Genomic DNA, 24,897 nt, shown 5'->3' on the forward strand with positions numbered 1-24,897 from the left:
AGCCTCATCCCCCCACTTTTCTCAAAAAAAGTTGAGATTTTTATATCACTGGAAACCTCTGGCTACATAATGTTTATGTTCAAAATATTTCTTGCAGATTAATTCGTTTTGCAAAGATATCGTGAAATTTGAATTTCGTTCTGGTGCACCAGAACGAAATTACAACATAATCATGCATAACTCGCAAACGCAAAATCGGAATCAACTGAAATTTTGGGAATAGGCGTTTTTCGTGGATATGTACTGAAAAATGTCATAAAAAGAGGATGCTAGGATCACGAAATACTCCTTTAATATGGATGGATTGATACTCTTTTGATATCCCCAACAATTGAAGACTTGTAGATAGCATAGTAACACAACAACTGAGTACACAAAACATAAAGGCTTGAATATAGACCTATACGTGGCCCAATATTTGAGTAAATGAGTCCCAGCAATAGTGTGTAAGAGTACTCAACATTTAAATCACAATGCAATGCAAATAAAAATGCAACACTATCGAAATACAAAAATACAGTATTTTTATAATATTCTTTATTTTTTGTTGTTTAGAAATATCCCCATTTAATCTCTTATTAAGTGTGAATATAGATAAGGACCATATGATCGACGGAAGAAGGGGGATCACTCAGATAAAGTCTGTGACAATCCTATGATAAACTCATTCTCCCAATGCAGTAAAAAATCACAGAGTTTATACTTTAAGAAAAAAGCTAAATTAAAAATATGCATATTTCACCAATTGTGTCCGGCTTACAAGTACAAGTTTCTTAACATATGGGTCTGCCATTCCTTTCTTCTTCCAGATTTAGTACTTATATTATAAAATGAGATTGTCAATAGAGTTATCTTGATAATATCTGAAAAATCAAATATCAGTGTTTCTGAGATTTTTGGCCCAAAAGGGATCAATTTAGATGCTCATATCTTGGTTGGACACCTATTATTATGGGTACAATTAACACACTTTGGTCCCATATAAGCAAAAATAAAACCATTGTGTTCTAGATGCTAGAAACACTACAACAATGTTTGCATTGCTTACAAACTTAATGTTCCTCACTTATATTAAAGCCATATTGTAACATTTCTTTAAAAATAGATTAGTATTCATTTTCAATAAAATGTTAGCTTTTACTGTCAGGTATGTCCCCTTTTAATTTTGAGCCGAACAAGTGAGGTAAAGCAAAGAAAATTGGAATTTACTACTAGCGCCAATGCATGTTACTCCGGCGGTTGTAATATGGTACGATCCTCTGACATGTGTGTCCCGCACGCCATGTACGTAGGGGTGTGTTGACATCGAATACGCGTTCGACTAATATTTCCATCGTAATAATAAAACGCCGGTTCCGGCGGTTTATTCAAAATCTCGGATTTTGACAAAACTACAGCACCTGAAGTCGTGATTTTTGCAGAGAATCTTTGTTTGCTAAAGTACATTACAATCGTGCAAAAACCTGAATTTAAATTTTTGTTGAGGCCTTTCTCCTCAGCAAATGTTATAATATGGCTTTAAGTCTGTCACATTCCTATGATGAACTTATTCTCCCAATGCAGTAAAACAATCACAGTGTTCATAAAAGCTGCACAGTTCACCAATTTTGTCCGGCTTACTAATACACGTTTCTTAACATGTCCTGCTTAGAAGCATAATCCAGCACATAAAGCACTCCAGATATGAACACAATTATGTTTAAATATTTTAAACATCAACTTCCAGTCACGCTTGAGTCTTTTCGGGGGTAAACATATGAAACATTCTAAAGTCATTCAGAATTGGTTGAAAAGTAGTAAATCATTGGAGAGTATGTTATGTCCTGCTTAGAAGCATAATTTTAGATTCAATGTTTATACTCTCCAGATATCGACGAATGCGCCAGTGACCCGTGCATGAATGCTGGTACATGTGTAGATCATGGCGGTAGCTACACATGTACATGTGTAGCAGGCTACACAGGGGCCAACTGTGAGACAGGTAAGTACAAATATGCAAGTGAAGTTGTCAAACTGTATGGTTTTTAAGTAACATATCAAAATATTTCATCACAGCTAATTTATATTTCTATAAGTTTTAGTTTGGATATAAAAGGGGAAATGAACACAATTATGTTTAAATATTTTAAACATCAACTTCCAGTCATGCTTAAGTCTTTTCGGGGGGAAACATATGAAACATTCAAAAGTCATTCAGAATTGGTTTAGAAGTACAGCTGGAAGTAGTAAATCATTGGAGAGTATTGTTTTCTTTTGTCTAAAAATAACTTTTAAACAAAGACAACAGAAATAATAACGAAATATTATGTCCTGCTTAGAAGCATAAATTTAGAATCAATGTGTATACTCTCCAGATATCGACGAATGCGCCAGTAACCCATGCGTGAATGGTGGTACATGTGCAGATCATGTCAATAGCTACACATGTACATGTGCAGCAGGCTACACAGGGGCCAACTGTGAGACAGGTAAGTACAAATATGCAAGTCAAGTTGTCAAACTGTATGGTTTTTAAGTAACATATCAAAATATTTCATCACAGCTAATTTATATTTCTATAAGTTTTAGTTTGGATATAAAAGGGGAAATGAACACAATTATGTTTAAATATTTTAAACATTAACTTCCAGTCATGCTTAAGTCTTTTCGGGGAAACATATGAAACATTCAAAAGTCATTCAGAATTGGTTTAGAAGTACAGCTGGAAGTAGTAAATCATTGGAGAGTATTGTTTGCTTTTGTCTAAAAATAACTTTTAAACAAAGACAACAGAAATAATAACGAAATATTATGTCCTGCTTAGAAGCATAAATTTAGATTCAATGTGTATACTCTCCAGATATCGACGAATGCGCCAGTAACCCGTGCGTGAATGGTGGTACATGTGCAGATCATGTCAATAGCTACACATGTACATGTGCAGCAGGCTACACAGGGCCAACTGTGAGACAGGTAAGTACAAATATGCAAGTCAAGTTGTCAAACTGTATGGTTTTTAAGTAACATATCAAAATATTTCATCACAGCTAATTTATATTTCTATAAGTTGTAGTTTGGATAAAGGAGAAATGAACACAATTATGTTTAAACATTTTAAACATCAACTGCCAGTCACGCTTTATTCTTTCTTTGGGAGAAACATATGAAGCATTCTAAAACCATTAATTATTTGCTTTATTTTAAAGTAGTTAAACATTGGAGGATATTGTTTTCTTTTGTCTAAAAGTAACTTATAAACAAAGACAAAAGAAATAATAACGAAATATTATGTTCTGATAGAAGCATAAGTTTAGATTAAATGTGTATACTCTCCAGATATCGACGAATGCGCTTCGTACCCGTGTTCTAATGGTGGTACATGTACAGATGCGGTCAATGGCTTCTCATGCACATGTACAGCAGGCCACACAGGGTCCGGCTGTGAGACAAGTAAGTACAAATATGCAAATGAAGTTGTCAAACTGTATGGTTTTTAAGTAACATATCAAAATATTTCATCACAGCTAATTTATATTTCTATAAGTTGTAGTTTGAATAAAGGGGAAATGAACACAATTATGTTTAAACATTAAGCATCAACTACCAGTCACGTGACTGGAAGCATCAACTTCCAGTCACGCTTTTTTCTTTCTTTGGGAAAAACATATGAAACATTCTAAAACCATTAATTATTTGCTTCATTTTAAAGTAGTTAAACATTGGAGGGTATTGTTTTCTTTTGTCTAAAAGTAACTTATAAACAAAGACAAAAGAAATAATAACGAAATATTATGTTCTGATAGAAGCATAAGTTTAGATTAAATGTGTATACTCTCCAGATATCGACGAATGCGCTTCGTACCCGTGTTCTAATGGTGGTACATGTACAGATGCGGTCAATGGCTTCTCATGCACATGTACAGCAGGCCACACAGGGTCCGGCTGTGAGACAAGTAAGTACAAATATGCAAATGAAATTGTCAAACTGTATGGTTTTTAAGTAACATATCAAAATATTTCATCACAGCTAATTTATATTTCTATAAGTTGTAGTTTGAATAAAGGGGAAATGAACACAATTATGTTTAAACATTAAGCATCAACTACCAGTCACGTGACTGGAAGCATCAACTTCCAGTCACGCTTGTTTCATTCTTTGGGAAAAACATATGAAACATTCTAAAACCATTAATTATTTGCTTCATTTTAAAGTAGTTAAACATTGGAGGGTATTGTTTTCTTTTGTCTAAAAGTAACTTATAAACAAAGACAAAAGAAATAATAACGAAATATTATGTTCTGATAGAAGCATAAGTTTAGATTAAATGTGTATACTCTCCAGATATCGACGAATGCGCCAGCAACCCGTGTTCGAATGGTGGTACATGTACAGATGCGGTCAATGGCTACTCATGCACATGTGCAGCAGGATACACAGGAACCAACTGTGAGACAAGTGCATGTAAGTACAAATATGCAAGTGAAGTTGTCAAACTGTATGGTTTTTTTCACGGCAGTGAAATGATGCCACTTGCCCCACATCTCATATGCACAGTTTATCCATTACATATCCTGTGTCTTGAATAGCTATATAGCCCACCAACCCTGTGGTTAAGAGGCTAGGAAATAATTCCTAATATCTACCCTAGTTTGTATGCCTTTATCTAATCTTGCCCCACATGACAACTTACTATTTAGCTGTTAAACCCGACAGAGCCTGTTCAGTGTAGGAATTGTTTAGCCTTTTTATAAACATGTTTGCAATTGGCTTATATTCATTATATTAGGGATGACCAATGAACCATCAACTTGATTAGAACACTCCCATAGACATGCAGGGAGCTCAACTGTGCACTGCTTGCACAGACATTTCTAAATTGATCTCATTCGTTTATTTTTCAATATTTTTCTATAAACATTGGGGAAGTTAATGCCAATTATGATTTGTAACTATCTTGCAAATTACAGCAACATAACTTATTTCATTTTCCTGTAAGTGCGAGTCAAAATTGGTCCATCGCCACAGTGCGCTTAATTGCCAGTGGCTGAGTTCAGCACTGCTCAAGAATGGCACAAAATATTCATGTCAATAATTTCAGGTAAAAAACGTGGCCTACTGAGCTGTAATTTGGCAGAGTTGCCAGTAATACCTCTATCATACCCTCTGTATAAAGGTTAAAAAACAAGTAGATCTCGAGTTACAAATTAAATCACCAGCTTCCCTTTGGAATTTCCATACTCCTTTCGAATCATGCTAAGAAGACACCTTTCTGAATATAAATGTGAAGTTTCGTGCCCATTCGATGTATTTTCACCTGATTTCAACCCTAAACGTTTTCTTACATGTATATTTAGGCCTATACATCTACAACTTGCTGCTGGCTATACCTTGTTTAGAACTTTCAAAAGAAGTACCTGAATGTGCAACCGTAACTGTTTCAAAATAGCCCGCGAAAGTCATGCAGGTAACTCCGAGGTCATGTATTGAATTATTTTGAATGAGGAATACTACGGGAACCAGCACCTTTTGTTAGAAGTCACACATGAGCATGATGAGTGGAGTGGATAACCTCTATTGTTGTGAATGAGTCAATGACCTTCAATGACACTTAAGATTTAATTTGCATACACCTACTAATTGGTCATATTAAACCCAATAACATTGACATTTTTGGTTGTGAAAAATTTACCTGGACTTAGTGCAATTTTGATTTTGTGCCATATCGGCCATCTTGGATGATTTTTGGCAAATGTTCGCTAAATGCATGATTTCAATGCCTCGGTTTGAAAAAATAATTTATGCCATTGACTAGTAAAGTGCCATTTCATAAGAAACCCCTTTGATACTTTCACAATATGCTTGTTTCATGTTTGCATATATGTTAAAATAAAGAAATATATAAAGGTAAATATATGCTTATGCCAATTTTGCTCCCAATTGATATTTTTGGACTTTGTCATTTTATTTCGTTCCAATGACCGGTCAGAATGGGAAACTTTGAAAATTCATAATTCGAAAAGTTTTTGACCGATTTTGACCATTTAACCACCAAAATACTTCTATTGGTGAGTTCTATCCAGAAAACAATCTTTTGTAGCAATAGGGGCAACATGAAATTTTGATGGTTATCCCTAATTATATGCTGACAGTACACAGCAGTTAAATAAAACTAGCAGGTCAGGTCATGGTCAGGCCTAATTACAAAGTAAACATATCATCTGTATAGAAAACTATGCAACAGGTGATTTACTTTAGAAAAAGTTCAATATAACTACATTTCACAACTAAGTCCATTATTTATAGTTAATTGAATGTCTATTAACTCTTGTAATAACCCATGTGTATAAACCTGTATAATATTGGTGTTCATATAAAAGTAGGACTATGAGACAAATATCCCTGACTCTGACAAAAGGTAGCAAGAGCAAATGGCTGTGTAATTTGTTTACTTTAGTGATAAGGCATCTTGCATACAATTACTTCGCAGTGTTTAGATTTGGTATAATTATCTCTTGCAAACCCGGTGACACCTCATTATATCAGACCTGTCGATAGGTTGTAAGAGGGGATGGCCTTTTCCAGGTACGAATTGGGCCATAATAATTATAAAGAAAGTTTTGCTACTTTGCAACGCAATAAAAACCCTAAATGCAAAATGAGATCCTGTAGGTGGCTCCCGAGGTGGCTTAAAAAACTAAATGCAAAATGAGGTTTTTAAAAAATTTGTTTTCCAGAGTTAAGACGCAGGTATCATTATTAAGCTTCATATCACTTATTTATTGTCGAATAAGTGCAGAGTTGGTTAGATATGGCTATTAAATGTTAGACCAAAGTAGCTCAAAGTACATGTACTATACACTTGATCCGTGAACGTGTCTTTTTAAAGACAAATTCTTGTTAAGTGTGAATATAGATAAGGACCAATGGTCGACGGAAGAAGGGGGTCACCAAAATTCACTCATATTAGGTCTGTGACATTCCTATGATAAACTCATTCTCGCAGTGCAGTAAACAAATCACAGTGTTTCTACTTTAAGAAAAAATCTAAACTAAAAAATATGTATATTTCACCAATTTTGTTCGGCTTACAAATACACGTTTCTTAACATATGGGTCTGGCATTCGTTTCTTCTCCCAGATTTCGTACTAATATTATTAAATGAGATTGTCAATAGAGTTATCTTGATAATATCCGAAATATGACAAATCAGTGTTTCTAATTTTGGAAAAAGAGTGTGATGCATTTTCCTAAAAACGTGATTTTTTTGGACCAAAAGGGATTAATTTGGATGGTAATTTTTTGGTTAGACAGCGACTTCAAAGAATTATTATCGGTACAATCAACACGCTTTGGCCCACATAAGTAAAAATTAAACAATTGTGTTCTTGCTTGCTGGTGCTAGAAACACTACAGCAATGTTTGCATTGTTTACAAACTCAATGTTCCCTTTAGTGTGTATATAGATAAGAACCATATGGTGGACGGAAGTAGAGGGTCAGCAAAACTCATATTAAGTCTGTCACATTCCTATGATGAACTTATTCTCCCATTGCAGTAAAACATCACAGTGTTTCTAGTTTAAGAAAAAAGCTTAATTAAGAAAATGCATAGTTGACCAATTTTGTCCGGCTTACTAATACACGTTTCTTAACATAAATTATGGGTCTCAGATTACAGATTTCGTACTATGAGATTGTCAATAGAGTTGTCTTGATAATACCTGAAATATGAAATATCAGTATTTCTAATTTTGGCAAAAAAACTGTGATGCATTTTTGCAAAATGAAGCCGTAATGTTTTGCTAATGTCAGAATCGGAATCCTTGTACTCGACATATCCGAAAAGTGTCTTTGTGCATGATTATAGGTGCTCTGGTTCAAAACTTAAATTTTCAAAATGGTGGCGGCGGCCATTTTGGATTTTGGCCTCAAGCGAAAAATGCAGGGATTTTCCCGAGGGACATGGGGGCTATTTTTTCCTAAATGGTCCATAGAAGTCCAATCAATCGTCAAACCTTACTCGCCAGAGAGTGGTCACCAAATTGAGGTTTTTGACCTAACTAATAGTGAAGATATCCAGGTGTAGAGTAACTTTCATAACGTCTTGCAAGTGTACACAGAAAGCTGCTGTATAATTACATGGCTTTTCCAGAACATTTGTAGTAGTTCTGATATTACACGTTGGTAAATAAATAAATACAATAAATAAATAAATAAATAAATAAATAAATAAATAAATAAATAAATAAATAAATAAATAAATAAATAAATAAATAAATAAATAAATAAATAAATAAATAAATAATTAATTAATTAAATAAATGAAATAAATAAATAAATGAAATAAATAAATAAATAAATAAATAAATAAATAAATAAATAAATAAATAAATAAATAAAAAAATACATAAATAAATAAACTAATTAGCTAATTAGTATATTAATTAAAAAATATATAAATTAATTAAATAATTAATTACTAAATTAATAAATAAATGAATCAATAAATGAAACTGAAGAATCAATTACTCAATTTGACAAATTAATAAATTAACAAATTAATAAATTTATTCATTCATTCATTCATTCATTCATTCATTCATTCATTCATTTATGTATTCATTCATTCATTCATTTATTCATTTATTCATTCATTCATTCATTCATTCATTCATTCATTCATTCATTCGTAATTGCCTAATAAGGTAACTCTAATAAGTACTAATAATAATAATAATAATATTATTATTATTATTAATATTATTTATTATTATTATTATTATTATTATTATTATTATTATTATTATTATTATTATTATTATTATTATTGCTTTCGCCAATGATTTTAATTTCTGTGATTTGTTCGTTTCTTTTCATTCCTCAGCTGGTCCCTGTTCTTCATCCCCCTGCAGATTTGGAGGCACATGTCTTCCGGGTGCAAATGGATACACATGTCAATGCCGTCCAAAACGCACTGGAGTGAACTGTGAACAAAGTATGTACACACCGCACCCATATTGCATACACCCACACACACGCATGCAAAATTTAGTAATCCTTGATGATAACAACGATTTAAAGCAATAATGTGTGATTTGCATAAATAATAGATTCTTTTTGTTTTCACTGATCACATTATCCCCTTTTAATTTCGAGCCAAACAAATAATGAGGTGAAACGAAGAAAATTGCGATTTCATTCCAACGCCTACAATGCGTGTACTACGCTCGCCGATCGTATTACATGTAACTGCACGGAGCATCGCGCTCGACGTGTGCACATACAAGCTGACCTCCGCGGTACATGTTAGCAAGCACTCGATCGTTGAATTCTGAATAAAACCGGGTCGACCCGGTTTTAATACAAAAAGTTAAGTTTTACTGTTATTAAAGCATTTCAGGCTTAGTCTTTTACGTGGTATTTTAGTATACCACTGGGCATTATAATTATGCAAAAAGGTAGAAATCCGAGTAAAATTGAGGGCGTTGCTGTGAAGCAAATTACACATTATGGCTTTAATGTTCTTTGAGCACAAACTAATTGTGATATTGATATGATTATGATTTTATTAACCTGCACAACATCGCAGCCAAACGGCCGGATTGTATTATACAAGAAACACAACAAATAAAAGGAAATTTTTAACATATATAAAGCAAAAAAAAAAAAATGAAAAAGGCAACTTGGCATGGAGGACAGCAGAGAGATGCAAAAGGCCACAAAGGGAACCCATTTGTACGCAAGCTACTACTTTTTAATGTAGTAGGGGATGGGGCTTTCGGCAAATCTTCTTATGCATGCAGCAATTTGGAGATATGGGCTGCATTTCTCAGCTGTCTTCCATGGACTTCACATCTACTAGGAGGGAGCAACATGTTGGTACGCTCTGATTTAGCAAGCGATCTTAAGAAATATAATTAGCACCCAAAATGATTCTGCACGGCCCTTTTTTGGACACGCTCAAGTGTACCGGATTGTTTAACAGTGAGCGATGAATGTCAAATGGCATCAGAGTATTCCAATAGGGGACGTATGTAACCAATGTAAACTGTGGTCAGCTCCGAAACGTGGAAACCAAACGTTACAGAGAACGGAGCATGAAGAGGTGTTTGTTAGCACACTTGCACATGTGATCCACCAGCATCTTTCTGTATGAAGATGCCTAGGACTAATTGTGTGGCACCATGAAATATGTGACGTGTCATGTCAAAAGGAGACACTTTTGGGCAGGTTATCAATTTTGAGGTTTTTACATATCTGAAATATGGAGATATTTTGCTCCACAACGCCATTTACCGCAATGAAATCAGACATTCCTAAGCGAATATAGTGAGTTCGTAAGTTATGGTATTATAAAATTGGAAATTGAGATATCAGCCTTTAAAATTATTATTGACAATGTTGAGAGTAGGAATTACCTCGAAAAATATCTCAAAAAAAACAAGATGCCAGTTATATTCCGGTCTGAAACTATCAGACAATATTTTTAACATTAATAACATTACAAATTCGCAACAAATTCAAATAGTGAAAAAATCACCCTGGGGAGATTTTTGGCTATTTCTCCATTTATGATCCTGCCCAAAAGTGTCTCCTTTTGACATGACGCGTCACATATATACTCAAGATATAAACATTCTTAACTAATCTTAAACAATCTTGAGCACGCGCTAGGTTCGGGACCATCTCTTCTAACAATTGGTAAAAATCCTTAAACGTTGCCACTGTTGCTTTAATTTTAACCAATAAATACTTTAAACAGCTACATGCTCAACACTTTGAAATACTAGTTATAAAAAGGTTCTGTACGTTTGTTGCTTAAAATACGCTCGACCTACACTTTGATCAGCTCGTAATTCGCGGAAATTGTTAGGCTTTAGTCACCTCGCCGAAAAGTAGACCAACATTAACAGTGACATAGTTTTGATGAATAATTTGTGATGCTTCTGGATAGAGGTCACAAGATATTTCTCGAAATAAAATATATAAATATTAATCCGCGATGTTATAAGGCCCGCCGATTACGAGCTGATCAAAGTATAAGCAAAAAATTTATGCTGAATCATAACATCTTTGAAGTCATCAGATCAACTGTTTAGTACATAAAGTACTATTGTATTTTGTTTTCTGTTTTATCAGTTCAACGCGCTATGTATCCGATTTAAAAAGAAAATCTAACCAATGTTCTGTGTAAGCCTTATCTCTCTGCATTACGATCCTTGCGAAACAATGGGCTATTCCAATTAAAATCTACACTACGACTGTGGAAGATTCAACTAATTTTACTTTCACAGAGGGAGTATGAGTTTTGAAGAAAATATACAATTTGGTAACTTCCATTTAAAGTACTCACTCCAGTTGTGGAAGATATAGGTAAAGCCATAATACAGGGGGAGTATGGGTTTCAAAATGATTAACCTTGACCAGTTACATTTGAAAAACATACTCCCCCTGCTGGAGATATTTCCTAAATTTTCCACAGGGGTAGTGGGAATTTCAAGTAGAATAGCCCAATGCTAGAAAACGTAATATACTGCTCCAAGAAAGTATCCTTACGCTTGGAAAAATAATCACAATTTCAAAACTGAACCATATTGGGGTAACTTTGTTTTTTTTAATAGATGCACTATCTAATTCGGCATATTGACACCCCATTGAATCCAATGTGACTTCAAGAAGCAAAGTTACAAGCATTTGATTAGACGAAGGTCCCGGTTTAAAGTGAAACACTGGCCTATTCAAAACGCCAAGGACTAGACATCTGGTTTGAGAGTGGTAAATATCTAATTCGTGTGCGCCTTTAAATTAAAACAAAAGGAACAAAAGAAAACTGAAACAAAAGAGCTGACAAATAACATGAAAGTTATGAAAAATACAGAACAAATAACTGAAATAAATACTGCCTTAAATAAGGCTTGATTGAAGAAACTGTCTAGTCTCTTTGTTGCGCTTGTTGGGATCTTTTTTAAAACTGAACCTTCGTCTATTCAATTGCTTGTAACTTTACTTCTTAAGGTCACATTGGATTCAATGTGGTATCATAATGTGCAGGATTAGATAGTGCATCTATTAAAAAAACAAAACAGATTTACCCCAATATGGTTCACTTTTGAAATTGTAAGGATACTTTCTTGGCGCAGTATAGGTCTACTAAAGTAATGCATGTTCAGTGCAAACCTAATTTCCACTCTCGGGCACAATAAGGCTACAGCTTTATTTCCATGCATTACGCCAACATTGTACCTAGCTATAAGCCTTACTATACAGCCCATAGCTCAAAAGTTCCCCCTAATACTTTTTAGAATAGTTCGAAACAAATACGGCTACCCATACCTTTTTTCACGTTTGCATTTTGTCAAATATTTTTTGATTTATTTTAAAAGTATTTATGGGGGGACTTATAAGTTGTGGACCTTATATTAGGAGTAGCCTATACAATACTGAACATTGCGACACATCGTGTACAGTGAACATAATACGCGTAACAAACAGTGCATATGCATCGCGAAAAATGCCAATCCCCACTTTGATAAATCTAGGCGACGAACTCTTAAATATCCACCATCGAAGGCTCAAGGTAGTACATGCATACTTTTACATTGCACGAATCTCGAGTTCGGTCAATCTGAATGACTCAAAACATATCTATTTGAATTAAAGTTCAAGAGGCCATATGCTACACGATCAACATACATGTGTCCGTCATTTCCAATGTCATTTTAAACAATAATAATAGGTTTACTTATATACGGTCTTAAAGAAACATTCATATTCATATATGTTTCAATGTTTGCAAAAACCGTTTTATGGTGATAAACAATATATAATAAAAAAAAAAATTTATGTCCTATTCTATTCCTGTTATTAATTTTGTATTAGATTAATTAAATGTTTCTTCGTCTTAAAAACAATTTACACCATAGTCTTTGAAATTACAAACAATCATAATAAAACCACACCGTTTCCTGTGGCAATGTTGAACTGGTTGAAATGATATTAAAAGTTCGAACGCATCTTAGTCAATTCATTGCCACAAGTTCCCAATTACACTGCAAAAACGCCGGTGTTAAAAGTAACACCGAGGGTGTTGATTTCAACACCGGCGTGGTGTTCTGAGAGGTCCACACTTTTCGGTGTTAAATGAAACACTGCTAGGTGTTATTTTGACACTACGAAGTGTTATTTTGACACTGTATCCTGGTGTTAATTTGATCCTTTTTCCGGTGTTAATTTCATATTCAACACCAATGTGATGTAAATTTAACACCACTGGGTGTTGATGGAACATATTTAACACTGCGGCAGTGTTCTGAGAGGTCCACACTCTTTGGTGTAGAAGTGACACTAGTACGGGTGTTGACATTATCATTTTTAATCATTGTTAATCAATGAGTGTGAATTGTTTCTATTGCTTCTGTTGGTTTCCACCCAAATAATAGATCACTTAGATCTACAAAAAAGTCCATGCAGCGCACATTTAAGATTTTGTATTGACACCTTATTGGTGTTAATCTAACAATCTAACACCGTAAATGAACACCAGAAGCTTCAACACCAGCTCGGTGTTGCATATTCAACACCGGAGTTTTTGCAGTGTACCAACTATTACACAATATCTACAGTGATATTACTAAATTGCTGTTAAATGGTTTGTGGAATGATATGGGGCCGTAGTGGTCAGCGACAACCTGTAAAGTGTGCTGATGAAAGCTTTCCAATATGATACTCATGTTTGAGAAGATTTTGCCAACATATTATAGGTACTAAGTTGATCTCTTAGGACAGATTGGTTTGTTCGGAAAATCAACGTTTTCTAACACTCAATGTCACTTTTTGGCTGGACATCTCCTCATTCAACCACAAAAAACGAAATATCAAAGAAACACACTATTTCAAGGCCTATCTATTATTGTTGTTTCGTTTACTGTACAAATATTTTCAATATTACGACAGGAAACAGTGTGGGAAAAATGAAACAGTATGAGCGGTGTTAATGCTAACAAGAAAAGAACAGTGACCAGCATTCTTCTTTATTACCTATTTATCCACTGTTCTCAATATTTTATTATGTGTCTTTTAAATTATAGAAGTATAGCTCCAAATGAAGATATGAAAAAGAAGTAGTTGGATGGTACATCATCTACCGAAGCGCCGTCGTACGATAACCAGAAATAAGCAGAAATTATCACATCATAAAAACAGACTAACCTTCTTTTTTAAGACCATGTATTACACTTTACTAAAATTTCAAAAAGAAGCCCTATTAAATTCTACATAATTATTCTGGCACCTCGTTAATAACCATTGTTCACATGGCTACCCTTTCAACATGTTCAAAGATAGTGACGTAAAGTAGGTAATGAAACAACTGCTTGATTGGCGTAACCCGACATATCCTGCATATGTTGCCGACCATAAATATTGTTTTAATTTATTATTTAAAGGGAGGAAAAGAAAAAAGGTAAAAATTTGATATACTGTGATAATAAATGCTATATAATACCACAAAGTACCATTTGCAGTAAAAAGAAGTAATAGTAAAATAAATATTCATTTCAACCATCTTATGATATCGGGGGGGGGGGACCATCCGTGATAATAAAAACGCATGAAAAGGGTAGTTTTTGGTGGATAGGAACGATACGCGCGTATCGTGTTTACTGTTTAGGGTGTCAAAAACATGAAAAATCGGGAAAAGGGTAGTAAAATTGCAAAGGCTGATACGCGGAAGTGAAATTTAGGGTATGAAATTTGATGCAAGGAATAAAATCCCTGTTTTGGGTGTGAAAACAGGCGCGTGTTACCTGTTTAGGGCATCATTTTAGCAAGGGTTAAATCCTGGTTTAGGGTGCTTTTCAAAAGTTGATTATCGCGGATGGTGTACAGGCCACAATGGGGGTGACCCCCGGGCATGATATGCAGCCTGCATCACTGACGCTTAGTATTCGAAAACAGGACGTAAGATTTAGTAGTTTTTTACCAAATAAAAAAACTCGACCTTCATATCGCGTTCAAAATGCGCGTCTTTTCGAACGACTTAAGCTAATCGTAGACCCGACTCTTTGTGCTCATTTTAGTGATAACATTATTAAATAATATCGACCTTCATATCCTAGTATTTTATGCTACGCCAATCAAACATGTTTTTTGGGTCTATATCTGGTTATGCATCATGAATGTGCATAATAATATGAAGAAGGTCTTGTATAGCTGTAGACAACCTGTAAAGTGTGCTGAGGCTTGTGGAGCATCGTCTAGGCGTTGTGCCTGTGCGTAGCGCACTATAAATCCCCTTCGTATCTCAAATTGTGACTTGTAGTCTTAAGGGATCTGGAATGAGCGTTCTGAATACGAAGAATGTCTTTCTGATATCAAATAATTTTCATTTTTTGAATTCACGATATAATACAAATTTTATGACAAATTATTAAAATTTGATATTTTTCACATTTTTGATATATAACAGTCCTCGAATTACATTTTATAAATCTAATGACATATTCTTAAAGTATATGTACCTGGGAGGAAAAGCCGACGATCAATTGAAAATTTTGATCTTTCATATTGATGATATGGATTTTTTTTCCAAAAAGACCTATTTTTGGGTGTTTTGGGGAAAAAATCCATATCTTCAATACGAAAGGTCAACATTTTCAATTGATCGTCAGCTTTTCATCCCACTTACATACACTTAAAGTATGAATCATCAGAGTTATGAAGTTTACTTCGAATACTGTTAAATATCAAAAATATCAATTTTTAATGATTTACCATAAAATGTGTATTACATTGCGAATTTCAAAAAATCGCAATTATTTGATATCAGAAGAACATTCTTCATTATTCAGAATGCAATTCGATATGTCTGATGTGCTCTAATGTCCCACAATAAATACTGTCCAAACTTTCATACCCCACCCCTTAAATAAAAAAGGTTTTTGTGATGTGTTTTAGTTAGAGTTTATTCAAGTTTATGTATTATCATAGGAAAGCACATTTCATTTTCAAGTAGGTTTAGTATAAGAAAAGCACAATTCACCTTTAAGTTTATTTAGTGTCAAATGAAGTCATATTTCATTAAGTGTATTTAGTTTCAAAGGAAAGACATTTCATTCGTAAATTGTATTTATTATCAAAGGAAAGTACATTTCGCTCTTAGACTTCAATTAGTGTCGACGAAAAAATATTTCATTCATTTATTTAGTTTGAAAAGAAAATACATTATTGGGAATCTACTGAATGTATTGGGAAATTGTATATATTATCAAAGGAAACCACATTTCGCTCATTTAGTGTTAAAGAAAATGATATTTCATTAGTTTATTTAGTTTGAAAAGAAATATATTGTATTGCAAATGCACTGAGAAATTGTATTTATTACCAAAGGAAAGCAAATTCGTAAAGCTTTTTTCTAGTATCAAAGGAAACCATATTTAGTATCAAAGTAAAGTTCATTTTACTATTAAAGCTTAAAATAAACGGAAAGCACGGAAATCATACCTAAAGATATTTACTAAGAGAGCACTTTTAAGTCGTAAAGTTTATTTATTATCAAAGAAAAGCACATTTCATTTATTCAATATAGTTAGTGTCAAACGAAAAAACATTTATTCATTAATTGTATTTAGTATTCAAAAGAAAGTACATTTCATTCGTTAAGTTTATTCAGATTCAAAGGAAAACACATTTCACTTGTATCGTAAGTATCGTCAGTATTAACCATCGAACTACGAAGGATGGGGGGGGGGGGGGTCACCCCAAAATGTCATTAAAATTCGCGTCTTTTCGAACGACTTAAGCTAATCGTAGACTCGACTCTTTGTGCTCATTTTAGTGATCAAATTATTACCTAAGAACCTTACCCGGTGTAGGACAGGCCAACTAACGAGTGAAAAGTCAGTAGCTCTTAGAATAATTTCACAAGGGCGAAATGAAATCCATTGGGGCCTCCCCCCATCTATGGTCATCTTTGATGGCCGGTACTAAACCCTGGTAAGGTGCTGGGGTGAAAATGTTGTCACTAAAATGAGCGCAAAGGATGGATCTAGGATTAGTTTAGGTCGTTTGGGCGTAAATGCGTGCGTTTTTTTATGACGGGTAAATAATCTTGGGGCTGGTACAACCCCGCCCCCACCCCTTCGTAGTTCTACGGTTAAATAACACATACTATTTTATTTGCATGACCATTTTAGTGGTATTGTTGAAAGCTTAACTTGAACTGTATTAGTATCTGAAATTGCAATTAAAATTCCAATGTCTCTGGAACAAATGTTATTGTAAAATGTGTTTAATTTAATAAGCAACTTTTATAATATAAACTATTAAAGACTTAAAGACTTGTGTCCGTCCTAGAAATGATGAAAGAAGAAGATATGAAAGTTACAGTGCCTATTAAAGGGGAAGGTTTACAGATTACTACATTTCCATTGCTATCTTCTAGAATGAGCGTTTATGGCGTTTCGACAGTATTTTTGTGGGACATGAGAGCACCTCAGACGTATCGAATTGCATTTTGAATACGAAGCATGTCTTTCTGATATCAAATAATTTTCATTTTTGAAATTCACGATATAATACAAATTTTATGACAAATTATTAAAATTTGATATTTTTCAAATTTTGATATATAACAGTCCTCGAAATAAATTGGATCAATCTAATGATATATTCTTAAAGTGTATGTAGCTGGGAGGAAAAGCCGACGATCAATTGAAAATTTTGACCTTTTATATTGAAGATATGGATTTTTTCCCCAAAGACCTATTTTTGGGTGTTTTGGGAAAAATATCTTCAATACTAACGGTCAAAATTGTCAATTGATCGTCGGTTTTCATCCCACCTACATACACTTTAGGTAGAAATCATCAGATTTATAAAGTCTACTTCGAGTACTATTAAATATCAAAATATCAATTTATAATGATTTGCCATAAAATGTGTATTACATTGCAAATTTCAAAAAATGAAAATTATTTGATATTAGAAGGCCATTCTTCGTATTCAGAATGCAATTCGATATGTCTGATGTGCTCTAATGTCCCACAAAAATATTGTCCAAACGTTCATACCCCTTCCCTTAACAGATTAACATTGGGAGTGTATGAGTTTTCATGGATTTGCTTCCAAATGTACCTTTTAAATCCGATTTAATTCGGGGTTTCTTGCAAGCATCATGTTGACATGCCCGAATTACCCAGATGTTGTTCGATCTATAGGCGGGGTGAGAAGACTATCAGGTGTATATTAGCCCATGGGCCAAAATTGGAAACCACCTTACTTAGGGAGTGTTCATAAATACCTTGGTGGTGATGGGGGTGTGGAAAATATGGGGTGGGGGGGTAAAAATATTCTGGGTCATATAAAGGGGGATGAAATAAACTTCAGTCCTTAATCGGGGGATCAAAATAGTGTGAGGGTCAAAGACTGGGGTAAGTTGTATAAAAAAACATGCATATTCCAATTGCTTTTGCGCGCTCTGCGCACATGAATGCTAAGCATTTCAATTGTGTACTTTCAAGCTTCAAATCAATCAAATTTGCGCACTTTACAATTAGGGTGTAACACTATGACTCCAATGAGTAATAACTCCAAACGGTAATTTTTAGCTAATGAGTTAATCGTCGTCGTGGTCCTATGGGTCATGACTGACCCTTTGTGACCCTGTTGATGATGGTATTCCAGCAGCTTCTGTCTTGAGCCAGACGGTGGGCTGCGACGAGAGAAAGGCCTGTTAATTGTTTAATTCCATCAGTCCATCTAAGCTTCTGTCTACCTCTTCTACGACTGCCTTCTATGTGACCTTGCATAATTATCTTCTCAATGCTGTCACCCTCTCTTCTAGAAATGTGGCCAAAATACGCCAGTTTAAAACGATCTATTTTTTGGGACACGGAAGCATGGTCTCCAATTTGGTTTCTTACAAATTTGTTGGTCTTATGTTCTTTCCACGATATTCTCATCATCTTCCGCCAGCACCACATTTCAAACGCCATGATCTTTTTCTTATCTGTCATTCCAACCGCCCACGTTTCACAGCCACACAAGGCAATCGGGAAAACCAGAGCATCCATAATATGAATCTTGGTAGCTTTAGAAATACCTCTGTCTTTCCATATATCTGTCAACGCAATTGCCGATGATCTTGCCATGGCTAGGCGTCTTCTGATTTCCTGTGACCTGCCCCCTGCATTGTCTATTAGTGATCCCAGAAAGTTGAAAGTGTCAACTTGTTCCACATCTTCTCCATTCACCTTCACTTGCTGATTTGTATCTCCTCCACAGATCATTATCTTTGTTTTCTTGACATTGAGATGCAGCCCAAATTCCTCACTACTTGCTTTTACTCTGTCTATAAGGTCCTGAAGCTCATCTGATGTCTTTGCAATAAGGGTGGTGTCGTCAGCGTATCTGAGGTTGTTAATCTTTCGTCCTCCGACTGACACCTGAACTGTAACACCAACAAATGCTCTCCTCATGATGTACTCTGCATATAATTATGTTGAAAAGGTACGGTGACAGAATGCATCCTTGACGAACACCTTGCCCAATAGTGAACCACTCACTGTCTCCACTCTCTGTTCTAACGGTGGCTTCTTGGTTGTGATATAATGAGCAAATCAGGTCAGTCACATGCTCGGAGAAGCCCATTTCTTTCATTATTCTCCACAGCTGCCTATGCCGCACACAATCGAATGCCTTTGAGTAGTCAATGAAGCAAAGGTATAATGGTTGCTGGAATTCCCTATTTTTCTCCATTAAATTCCTCAAATTGCCAATTTGGTTTCTTGTCCCTCTTCCCCTTCCAAAGCCAGCCTGCTCTGGTGGTAATTCATTCTCAAGATGATTTCTAATTCTCTCAGCAATGATATGGAGGAGGACTTTACTAGCATGTGAAATTAAGGCGATGGTGCGGTTGTTAGCACATTCCCTTGTGTCTCCCTTCTTTGGTAAAGGTAGGAATACAGCCCTTTTCCAGTCCTCTGGCCATTCTTTACTGTGCCAAATCTTGTTACATAGTCTGTGAATTATTGCAACACCTTCCCCTTCACTCTCTTTCAACAGTTCTGCCTGGATGTTGTCAATTCCTGGTGATTTACCATTCTTGAGCCTCTTCATTGCTTGGTTAACCTCACTCAACAGGATCTCTGGTTCACTGTCAGTGTCTTCGCTTTCAACCCCATCTTCCTCCTCTGATTGTCTTCTTGAGATGCATATAATTTTTCACAGTATTGTTTCCATCTTGATTTAATTTCTTCAACCTCCGTTAGGATGGTTCCATTTTCATCCTTCAGTACGTTGAGTCTTGGAACAGGTTTGGAAGTCAGTGCTTTGATATTTTTATACATATCTTTGGTGTTGCCTGATACACTATCCTTTTCCACTTCAGCACATTTCTTGGTGATGAAAGAAGTTTTATCTCTTCTGATTTGTTGCTGGATTTTCCTGTTCAACTCGCGATACTCTCCACGTTGATCTTTGTTCTTCAAACCATTTGCTTTAACCTTTCTTCTTTGATCAGCCAATTTGAAGACCTCTTCTGTGATCAAGGGTTTTTTCTTGCTCTTACATCTGGGAAGAGTCCCTTGAGCTGTTTCTGTCACTGCTTTCTTGATGTTTTGCCACAGTTCTTCTGGAGTAGATTCTTCGGAGTCAGTCTCCATTAGACTCTGGAACTGGTTCTTAACTTCCACTCTGTATTGGTCATTGATCTTGCTTACATCAAATCTGGCTGGTTTTCGCTGTCGCTTGATCCTCCTTAGTTTCATTTTCATGGTAGATATCAGAAGTTGGTGATCAGATCCACAGTCCGCTCCTGGGAGGGTCTTCGCAGATATGAAACTAGATTTCCATCTTCTTTGTACCAAGATGTAATCAATCTGATTTCTGGTGCTTTGATCTGGTGATGACCAGGTATATAGTCGTCTTGGGTGTTGTTTGAAGTAGGTGTTGATGATTGCAAATTTGTTCTCTTGGCAAAAGTCAACAAGCATCTCTCCCTCTCATTTTGTTCTCCTAAGCCATTACTGCCCATCACATATTTATTGGTACTCCTTGCTCCAACTTTAGCATTGAAGTCACCTGTGACGACAAGAATGTCTCTCTTGTGAATGCTGTCTATGGCCTGCTGTAGCTGGTCATAGAATTGTTGGATTTCTTCATCACTTGATGCAGAGGTGGGTGCGTATGCCTGGATTACTGACATATTCATTGGTTTGCCTTGGATACGAATGGTAATGATTCTTTCATTTATCGGGTTATAACCTAGAACACATTTGGTGACTTCTTCATTGACAACAAAAGCAACTCCATGCTCTCTTTTACTTTCTGTACCAGAGTAGTAAACAACGTGTTTACTTAGTGTGGTGAAATGTCCTTTTCCTGTCCATCTCATCTCTGAAATTCCTGTTAGGTGCACATCATTTCTCTCTAATTCATTTGTTAGAATGTCTAGCTTTCCCAGATTCATCGTCCTGACATTCCAAGTCGAAATCTTCAAATGTTTTTTATTTTTTGGTTTCTTTTTTAGCACTTGAAGGGGGCGAGATCATAAACAATTAGAACATAAAAAGGGGGATCAAATAAAAATCCCCCCCCCCCTTTATAGGGATCAAAAATGTTCGAGATTCCAACTTTTCCAACTCACCCCACCAAAGTATTTATGAACACCCCCTCAGGGATTTTCATCCACCATGTTATTTTTCGTCCTCAGCTGTTATAATCTGCTTAAAGTTATGGCCAAAATTCATTTCTATTAAGACCAAATTAGTAATAAAAAAGCAAATTTTTCTCGTGGAGCGGCGCGCAATTTCTTTGAAAAAGTTATAACCCAGTTTACCATTTTTCCTCTTGGGCCTCTGTGTTGCAAAATTTAAACTTATTTCCTTTTTTTTTCTTTGATATTTTTACTCTGAAAGTACACTTTCTATTCGATAGGGGGAGGGGTGGCGTCGCACCACCCGCACCTACCCCAGTTGAGAGGAATTCTTTGGTACGGTTTTTAAAGCAAATTGAAGAGATCGAAGCATCAATATCCTTCTGTTGAATTCTTCAACATGTGGTTAACTTGACCATCCCAGAGGTCCAAATACCAAACACTTTGGTAGAAGACAGAAAAGAAAAAGTAGTGGAACCAATTTTTAAGTCTGGCTGAGGAGGAGAATCTGTCTTGAAACAAAACTGTATTAAGTTAGAGTTGATTATCTACCGACCACTTCAGGAAGTCATCAAGATCTGTCTGCAAATTGCTAGTCACACTAGAGGAACGGTTTTCAGCGAAGGTGAGGTCGTCAACATATTTCCAACATTTCTTCTCAATTTGGCTTTGTTCATGATAACCATAATCATATAACTATAAATCATACTTCTAATACATTGATTGTACCAACATTTAAATCAAATTCAGGTCAACGTACTTTTCATTTCATGTCAGGGCAGCCTATGCATGGAATTCTTTGCCACCGACAGTAAGAGCTCTGATGGAAAATATGACTTTAAGCCAATTTCAATCAAAAATTAAAGAAATTAAGGCATGTATTTATCTATATTTTATTCATTTACCTGCTTGATTTTTGTATATAAATATAATTATTGTATTCTGTATTTTGAATCATGGTATTTATAATTATCTTGTAGTTGCTGATACCATTATACTTATTTGTAATATATTGTAAATACATTGTAAATACTGTATGATATTTTGTAAATATTGTGTGTCGTAATATATTTTGTTGCTATATAACATGTATCAATGAGGGCCTGCTTGAAAAGCAGTGCTTGTCACTGAAGCAGTATAGCCCTCAATAAAGAAAGAATAAATAATAATAATAATAATAATAATAATAATAATAATAATAATAATAATAATAATAATAATAATAATAATAATAATAATAATAATAATAATAATAATAATACTAATGATAATAATAATAATAATAATAATAATAATAATAATAATAATAATAATAATAATAGTGTGACCTGCAATCGCTGGCCGGGTCATTGATGACTGCCTGAAAGGTTGTGGGGCCAAGTTTTGTTCCCTGTGGGACACCAGCGTTAAGAGGAAGGTAAGCGGGCAAAGTTTAATTGTAACGGACGCATTGGCGGCGGTTGTCCAAAAAAAATGTGTGAGGTTGAGAAGATAATGAGCCGTTGAGACCCCTTGGATATTACCAAATTGATTGGTATCAATACTGTCTTGAATGTCATTTACAACCCACTTGGCAATAAAGCCTTCTGCTATTTTGGCAAATATATCAGTGAGCGATATTGGACGCATTTTGTCAACGGAAGCGGGGAACTGCTAGGGAATAGGGACTACAATGGCAGACCTCCACTGGCAAGGAACTACCCTTCATGGAAAAAACAATTAAGCAAATTAGTCAGTTGACTACCCAGTTCATACGCAATCTCTATAGTGAGTTTAGGAGGGATGCCATCTGTGCCACTGGATTTGGATGGTTTAACCTTCAATAACTCAGAATATACTTCCCAAGGTTGCAATTCAGGGAGGAATATGTGACAGGTAGATATACAGGTAGATTTGAATACTTCAGGGGCTCAATATGAGATAAAATACTGACAAACTTGGAATTGATAGCAATCTTTGTGATTGGATCAACACCAGGTATATGCATATCAAGGTCCGAGTTTGTAGAGTTCATCGCAGACTTAATTCTTTGATACCATTTACGTGGCTCAGTTTTTTTGCAGTATTCTTACTCTTTCAGCATTCAAAGACACTTTTAGCTTTACCAATTTCTCTTTGGACTTCATTTCTAAGTTTACGCCAATTCGAAGTGACGTTCTCTGCAAAAGCAGAAAGACATTTAGAGATAAGTTTCTTCATGTTGGATGTTATCCATGGCTTATCTGACTGATGAATTTTAATAGATTTAGTTGGTAAATGCATGTCAATACCTTTGTTTAAGATAGAGTACAAAGCGTCAGTTTTAGCCTGAGTGCCCTCGCCATCATAGACCTCATTCCAGGATTGCTCTTGGATCCACCTACCAAAAACTCCAAAAGGACAGATAACACAAGATATCTTCATGTTATTTGTGATTTTGTGTTTTGGTTTCAATAACACACAAACATGATCGCTTTTGCCGATCGGAGAGAGTGGCATAGGTGGGAAGTAATGATCTTGAAAAGTGGTAACAAGGTCTAGAGTGGCTTGAGCCCTAGTAGGGAAAGTTACCATTTGTTTAAGATCATTTCCACGAGTTATTGAGTCAATGTTCATTCTGTTAAAATCTCCTGTGATACAAGGTTAAGGTCGCATGTATAACAGATCTCGCGGGTCATTGGTTCCCAAATTAGATCATTGAAAAGATTTCGTGTTATTGTTCCTAAAAAAGGTCCTATAAAAGGTCCTATCAAATATAATCTAATATAGTTATTTGTACAAAATTTAATAGGTTATGGTCATATGAACCTCTCACGGTCATTGGATTCCCAGCTTGGATCATTGAACAGATTTCGTGTTATTGTTCCTAAAACACAAATGACCGTGAAACTAAATTATAAGGACAAATGAATACGGACAAAAAGTTTGCAGTATTTTAGAGGTGACTTTTAAAAACTTAATAAACAGCAAACCATCGGTGCTTGGAAGATGGTTCAGCAGAGATATTAAGGGGCTGAGCAATAATTATGAGCCCATGAGGAGAGCAGAATTTCAAAAGTACGTGCCAAAATACTTGCCCCTCCTCCTTTGAACTGCCAAAAATCCCCCCTCCCTTCACGGCCTGCCACAGCCCCCCTGCACATGCCAAGTTTTGGGGATCCCAATTTGCAAACCTTAAATGGTCTTATTATATTGACCTATTGGGAGCGCAGCGAATTGGTAAATTTGCATATTTAAGCGTTTCCGTACTATTTTCCAAGCCTTTTAGAGCATTCTATTTAAAAGG

The 24,897-nt window shown here is 35.2% G+C and overlaps 1 protein-coding gene across 4 annotated transcripts in view; it reads left to right on the top strand.

Moving 5' to 3' along the window:
- The window catches only part of LOC140162775 (uncharacterized), an 85,675-nt gene that overhangs the window by 3,207 nt on the left and 57,571 nt on the right, over positions 1-24,897 (top strand). For 2 of the 4 annotated variants that reach the window (XM_072186069.1, XM_072186072.1), the window contains exons 3-7: positions 1,868-1,981; positions 2,355-2,468; positions 3,316-3,429; positions 3,819-3,932; positions 4,322-4,435. In XM_072186069.1, coding sequence (XP_072042170.1) covers positions 1,868-1,981; positions 2,355-2,468; positions 3,316-3,429; positions 3,819-3,932; positions 4,322-4,435 — 570 coding nt within the window. The remainder of the gene's footprint in view (positions 1-1,867; positions 1,982-2,354; positions 2,469-3,315; positions 3,430-3,818; positions 3,933-4,321; positions 4,436-24,897) is intronic. The other 2 variants (XM_072186073.1, XM_072186071.1) reach the window with 2 other exon arrangements.

The sequence above is a fragment of the Amphiura filiformis genome, chromosome 10, assembly GCF_039555335.1.
Source record: "Amphiura filiformis chromosome 10, Afil_fr2py, whole genome shotgun sequence".
NCBI lineage: Eukaryota > Metazoa > Echinodermata > Ophiuroidea > Amphilepidida > Amphiuridae > Amphiura > Amphiura filiformis.